Source organism: Meriones unguiculatus, chromosome 5 (assembly GCF_030254825.1).
Source record: "Meriones unguiculatus strain TT.TT164.6M chromosome 5, Bangor_MerUng_6.1, whole genome shotgun sequence".
NCBI lineage: Eukaryota > Metazoa > Chordata > Mammalia > Rodentia > Muridae > Meriones > Meriones unguiculatus.
This window is the reverse complement of record NC_083353.1, coordinates 132,084,278-132,091,141: the sequence shown is the minus strand read 5'-3', so window position 1 is coordinate 132,091,141 and position 6,864 is coordinate 132,084,278. Positions and strand designations below refer to the sequence as shown.

Genomic DNA, 6,864 nt, shown 5'->3' with positions numbered 1-6,864 from the left:
GGCAGAGGGCTCGGCAGGCTCTCTGGAGAGGCGAAGTGCCGCATCCACCCTTAGACTTCCGCTGCGGGCGTCTGGGAGGGCGGACGGCAGAGGCCGGGCCTGGGCTGTCTGTGCTCCGTGATTGCCTGTGCTCCCATCGGCAGCGCGGCGGGACTCCGGGCGTCACTGGAACCGCTTTTAGTCTCTGGAGCTTTAGAATCTTTACCAATGGAGGCCTTTGTTTCTCGACCTCAGACCTGCCTTCAACTGGCATTCTCTTGCCTTTTAGAAGCAAACCAAAAAGCCAGCCTTTGAGTCTGATTCTCAGAGCGAGGCAGGTCAGCCGCGGTCACGTTGCGGCGCTGAGCTCAGCCGGCTGTTGTCTGCAGTGTCACCTGACCTGCCGGGCATCCATCCCGTGCCCAGGCACCCGGCCCGCCAGGCCTCTGACAGCACAGCGGGGCACCTTAAAAGATCCAGTAACTTTAGTAAAGCGTGCAGCGGGTGCTCTAGAAAGCTGGGCATCAAGACAAGCTCACATAAACTCCGTGGCAGAGCAGCCGAGCTGTGAGTCAGGGCTCGGTGGATGCTTAATGTCATGGACTGGCTGGAGCTGTCATTGCTCATTAAAGGGTGACACAAAGGCCGCAGCCCGAGGGGAGATCACTGCTGCGCTCAGCCTCTGCCGATGTCTCTTCCCGCAGCAGTGACACTGAAGGCATCAGTGTGTGGAGAACAAGTGACTGGCTGCTGAGCCCCACACTGGACACCCACAGCAACCCCCCCCAAGTTTAAGGCCACCCTGGGCTACATAACAAGTCCCAGGCTAGCCAGGCCTGCCTCAAAGATATCTCTCTCAGGGCCAAGATGCTGGGACATCTGTAAAAATAAGAACTTGTCTCCACAGCAGACCTCTGGGTTAGGCTAACTTCAGGGCAGTGGTGGCCCCAGGCCAGCCGGCGCTGTTAGTCCCACCTGGCACGGGAGGCAGAGGCAGGGGGGTCTGGGTTTGAGGCCAGCCTGGTCCACTGAGGGAGTTCTAGGATAGCCAAGGCTACACAGAGAAACCCTATCTGGTAAAACCAGAGACAGGGAGACGGGGGAGGGGGGTAAGGTCAGCCGAATGGGCTGAGTTTGAACACTAGCTCTGGGTACCATGGTGTGAGTGGTGTACACGCGTGTGCATGGGCTCCTGTGCGGTCCAGCGGAGAGTCGAGCCATGGAGTCGGCTCCGTCTTCTGTGCGGGGGAACAGGAAGGACAGGCTGAGGGCCTGAGGCGCCTGTGCCCTCTCATGGCTGTTGTGTTTCCCCTTTGGTATGAGCTTTGGGGTGAGCGGGTTTAATGCTCCCTCTTTTAGGGAGAAAGCTACATCTGGCTCCCGTGAAAGCTGCAGGCCCTGAGAATCACACAGGTGGTTGGCAGTTATGGGGAAATTAGACAGTTTAAATATATCTCTTCTTACATTTTTTTCTTTTGGTTTTTGTTTGTGTAATGAAAGGTCAGACAAGTACGTGAACTGGTTTTCTGGGGAGCCTCAACAGCAACACCTTAACACTTGCAGCCTCGGCCCTCCAGCCTACCCTGGATGCCTCATAAATGCGTTGTTTCTGAAAACAGAGCCTCCTCAGTCTGCTGTCAAGGGACTGGGTAATTGTTTTGCTCAGCAGGACTCCGGCTAGGGTTTCTCCTGGCCTTTATGTCCTCCTAGGAAAAGGTGTCAGTGACACCGGAGTGAGGAGAAAGAAGAGAATCGGAGGGGAGCATCGTCTTCAAGAGAGGAAGGGTCAGAGCACCGAGGCCTGCTGGAGAGGGTGAGGGCCCAGGTAGGGCCCGAGCTCTCATGGAGGAGGGAAGACGTGCAGGGCTGCAGACGCCCGCCCTGGCCAAGGTCGGCAAGCCCTGGCGTGGTCAGTCCCACTGCCGCCCCCTCCAGCTCTTCGGGATGCAGGCGGCCAGGCTGCTGCTGCTGCTGGGGCTGGTGAGCACGGCACATGGGCTCTGCTCGCCTACCGTGTTCTACAGAGGCTGCTGGATCCGCCGCTTCCCGGGGCTGCGGCTGGACCTGGAGGAGTCACAGAAGCTGGGCGCCCAGTTCCTCAGGTACTACTCGGAGAACACAGGCCAGCGCTGTGGCCGGAGCTGCTGTCTGCGGAAGGATGGTGAGCGCAGGCTGAGCCCACAGGAGGGTGTCACAGCATGAGGCCTGGGCAGAGAGGTGGGGGAGGACCGGGAACACAGCGCCAGGCCCAGGCAGAGGAGACCTGGAAAGACCCGGATGGGTAGTGGGATGGGCAGCGTCAGAGCAGATGGTTTTGAACAAGATCATCGCGATGCTGTAGAGCCCATGGCATCCTGCTTTCTTTGATAAGGTGCTGATTGATTTTTTCATATCCCAAAATGTTTCCGATAAACTGGGTGCCATGGCCCACATCTGTAACCCCATCCCTGAGCTGGAAGCAGGGGATCAAGAGTTCAAGGCCAGCCTTAGTCACACTGTGAGCTGAGACCAGCCTGGTCTGAGGCCTCATCTCAAAAACAAAACCAAATTACAAACAAAAAAAGGGTTTGCAGTGATTTACTTTTAAAATTATTAATTCCTCTTAAAATGGCTTGTGGTGGCTTTAGTGTCACGCCTGATTTAGAAGACGTGTCTGATGGAGTATGGCATGTGGGTGCAGGGCACGGGGCAGAGTGTGGCTATGCTATCTTCAGAGTTCCCGGATCGATTTCTGTCCTCCATACATGGGCTTCGCTGTCTGTGGTGGCAACCTCTTCCTTCCACTTCCTCCTCCTTCCTGTTGTGGCCCAGGAACTCAGCACCCAGAGAACACGCTATGCCTGGAAAGCAGGGCCGGTACTTGCCAGAGCTCCCTGCAGACAACTGAGGTTTTTCACGCACCGGCATTACAAGACTAACATATGGTTCTGTGCACCTTCGTCCCGCAGGCGGAGGCAGCGGATCTCCACACGCAAGGCCAGCCTGGTCTACGTAGTGAGTTTCAGGCCAACCAGGACTACTAGAGCCTCTCTCTGAGCAGTCAGTTAGCTAAGGCTGGTTATGGTGGTTCACACGTACAGCCCTGGCACTCAGGGGGAGGGCTGCTGCCGGGCCCAAATCCAGACTTTCTCTACACAGCGAGTTCCAGGCCAGCTAGAGCCACTTAGCAAGACCCTGCCTCAAACAAACCAAAATCCCAGGTGTCCTCTGCAGAAAGAAGGTGTCAGGGAGTATGTAGAGTCGTTTTCTTCCAACGGGTGCGCTACACCGCTTTAATAGCGTCTGGTGTTCTGTGGAATGCCCAGTCACAGCACACTGGCCTAAGTCCACGGTCCAGGAAGGGCGGACGCTGCTCAGGCGTCTGGTGGGTTAGCGAGCCCGGCTTGGTGGTCATGGCCCCGTGATCCCAGCACCAGGAGGCTGGGCAGGGCGGTCACAAGGTGGAGGCGCACCTGGGCCACACAGTGAGCCTGACTCAGGCGTAACCACACACGCCTACGCACCCTCCCTCGGCCTTTTCAGTTTCCTGTAACGTGGCCGTCTTCTTCCACGACCCGATCCACGACAGCGTCAACTGCCTCCACGTGCACTGCCCGACGCTGGAGAGCTGCGTCCTGGGCCCCGGGACTGGCGCCGTGCTGTACAACATGACAGCAGGTACCGGCTGGGACGAGGCCGTGGCCTCCGTCAGGGAAGGAGGGCGCACTAGGAGAGTGCGTGGGGCTGGGGACAACCTTGGCTCCCCGGGATGGGACAACCCCGGCTGCTCCCGGCCCACAACAGGCTTTGGGCGGAAGCCGGGGCCTGGCACACTCAGATACCAGGCCTGGGCTGTGTGGGGCACACGTCTGCCAGAGCGCTGGAGAAGTCGGGGCCTGGAGGACAGCCCAGCGGAAGCAGCGCTTGAGTGCAGATGCCCGCACGGAGGCTGTCCCCGGGCGGTGGTGCTCTCGGCGAAGCTTGGCAAGCCTTGCACAGCACGACGCAGGCCTTGGGTTAGGTAGGCTTGCCTCCTGTCCAGAGTGCTCTGCTTCCTGCCCTGACCTCCACACTCCCGGCCTCGTGCCTCTTGCTTCTGGCACCACAGCCACAGAAACGCCTTCTGTGAGTGGCTTTTGGCCGTGTTTTATCACAGAGAGCGACTAATGATGTGTGTGTTTGGGGGGAGGTCATGTGTGAGTCCCAGCTCACAACCCATCATGGGAGGGGGAGGGGCGGGGGACATCAGGGCAGGAAACTGAGGTAGAAGCACTGTTTGCTCCCAGGCTTGAGCCCAACTGGCTTTAGCAGTAGTTTTTATGTGAGTGCTCTGCCTGCATGTACACCTGCAGGCCAGAAGAGGGCACCACATCTCACTATAGATGGTTGTGAGCCAGCACATGGGCGCTGGGCACTGAACTCAGGACCTCTGGGAGAGCAGAGAGTGCTCCTAACCGCTGAGCCATCTCTCCAGCCCCTCAGCCAGCTTTTTATACAGCCCAGGCCCGGAGCGGCCTGAGCCTCTGACACGACCATCAGTCAGTGCCCGCAGGCTGGTTCCTTGGTGGCAGCTCCCTCTTCCCAGGTGGCTTGAGCTTATGTCAAGTTGACAACAGAAACTAACTAGGACAGACAGACAGACGGACAGATGGCGGACACACCAGCCACAGGCTGAGGGAGAGACCCAAGGTCGGCTGACAGGGCCCAGTGAGAAAGCCAGGTCATGGCCTCTGCAGCTGAGGTTTACAAAAGGAGGAGGGACAAACCGCTGTCAGAGGCCAAAACTGGGGAAGGAGGGGACAGAGGACAGGACTGCTGGCAGAGAGCGAGGTCGGGCTGCACAGGCTTCCTCTTCCTGCCCCGCCAGGCAGGGGTTGGGGCACCTGAGAGAGAAGAAGAGAAGACAGACACTGAAGCAGGGAGCTGTGGCGGCTGCCAGCGTCGCAGGACCCTTTCCCTGGCGGTTTTGCTGGCTCATTTTAAAGTGGCGTGTGGTGCTCCCCGTGGCTGCCGGCAGCAGAGAACCATGGCACGAAGCTTTCTTTATAAGCAAGGCCTTCTCAGCACAGCCATGTTTGTCCTCAGCAGAGAGCGGCAGGACAGAGGACAGCACAGAGAGGGTCAGGATAGAGGACAGCACAGAGAGAGTGTCAGGACAGAAGGACAGCACAGAGAGGGTCAGGACAGAAGGACAAGCAGAGAGTCAGGACCCAGGACAGCTGCGGCCTGCAGCGGCCCTCGGAGCCACGCGGCAGGAGCTCGCACACGCAGAGGCCAGCTCTCAGCGTGCAGACTGTGCCCACAGCCATGTCAGGGCAGCCAGTGGACCCTCGGGCAGACTATCATGTTAAAAATCACATGATCTCCTTGTTTCAGGCCAGGACCCCGACCTGCTGGTGTTTGAGCACTCCTCTCCCGCACACCTCCACACCCGCTCCTCGGCGGAGCAGTGGGAGCGACTGCGGATGCTGAAGGCGATGAGCGCAGGTCACGCAGGCGAGCACGCCGACGCGGTAAAGCTCGCAGGGCCTTCCGCAGAGGCTGCAGTGCCATCTGCACCCCTCGACCTGCGTGCAGGCACGGGCTATTTCGGGAGCTCAAGCACAGCCGTGGTGAGCGGCTCGGCGTCGGTTGGGGTGTCTGCGGCCTGGAGGGCCAGCACGGCGGTGCCTTGCAGCGCACACGTGCCCCGCAGTGCAGCCGAGCCCCCCTCTCCCTCCTCCGGGCCGGCACACGCGGCTCAGCGGCCCAGCCGGCCCCTACTCAGCGCGAGCGGGCCAGCCCTGACTGCAGCACAGGGGGCGCCAGGGGCCAGCCACACGAGTGAGGACGGCACTTGGGGGTGTGCGGGGTGGCTGGCCTCCGCGGCCCTCGGCGCGGCCACCATGGTCAGCCTCTGCTGTGTGCTCACACGGGTGTGCAGAGGCCGAGGGGAGCGCTGGTTTCCCCTGGGACAGCGAGAGGCAGGGCCCGGGCACGGGCACGGCACAGACACACGGAAGGACGAGGCCGGGCACGAGCGGGGCACAGACACTCGGAGGGACGAGGCCGGGCACGAGCGGGGCACACCCAGGGAGGGGCTCTAAGGTGGAGCCCGGCTAGGGCTCCGCTGTTGGCTCTGTAAGAAAACAGCATTGAGGTAGAAATAAAGCTGCAGAATCCGGGGCCAAGGCCAGTGCTGGCTGCTGTCCACTTCCGGAAGAGAGAGGGGAGGGGGGAACACAAGTCACCCTCAGCTAGTGCAAAGCCACCCTGGCCTACTGGAGACCCTGTCCTTAAAAGAAAAGGCGGGGGGAGAGGTCACCCAGGGGCCTGGCTCACACGCCACTGCTCAGTAACTGTTACTGTTACGTGTGATAAAACTGGTAGAGGCTTGTGCAAAGGAGCATGAGCAGTGTCGGCTGCAAGCAAACACTCCCTGCTTTTCAGGCGCCCTGGATTAATGCTCCAGTCCCTTGACCCACAGGGTGCAAGGAGAGCAAACTCTGCAAGCTGTGCTCTGACCAAGAGTGCTGGGGTGTGGGCAGGCGTGTGCACGCACAATAACAGATGTGATGGGGTGTCCACCACAGGAACGAATGCAGGTGCACACACAACATGCAGGGGTGTGCACACACACCGTGATGCAAGTGAGAGAATGTCCGCCATATGCAGAGATGCAACTTGCACGTGTGCACACACTCATCTCAGTATGCACACACATAAGAAAGTGTGTCTATTGTTGTATCAAGCAAAATAAAAACTGGATTAAAAACCTCGATTTGCTCATGGTTCAAACTACGCTTCATCAACTTTATCAGTGTCTTTCCTGCTGCACTACAAAGTTGCACAGCAGCTGTGGGAGAGCATGCGGATTTAAATCACCACCAGCTTTATTCGTGTGTGTGTGTGTGTGTGTGTGTGTGT

The 6,864-nt window shown here is 59.1% G+C and overlaps 1 protein-coding gene across 2 annotated transcripts in view; it reads left to right on the top strand.

Moving 5' to 3' along the window:
- The window catches only part of Mansc4 (MANSC domain containing 4), a 7,859-nt gene extending 1,143 nt beyond the window's left edge, over positions 1–6,716 (top strand). The window contains exons 1-4 of one of the 2 annotated variants that reach the window (XM_060384518.1): positions 1,836–2,140; positions 2,928–2,973; positions 3,502–3,636; positions 5,335–6,716. In XM_060384518.1, coding sequence (XP_060240501.1) covers positions 1,973–2,140; positions 2,928–2,973; positions 3,502–3,636; positions 5,335–6,044 — 1,059 coding nt within the window. In that variant the 5' untranslated portion in view covers positions 1,836–1,972 and the 3' untranslated portion in view covers positions 6,045–6,716. Of the gene's footprint in view, positions 2,141–2,927; positions 2,974–3,501; positions 3,637–5,334 lie in introns of both variants that reach the window. The other variant, XM_021645989.2, reaches the window with a different exon arrangement.
- The last annotated feature ends 148 nt before the right edge of the window (positions 6,717–6,864 follow it).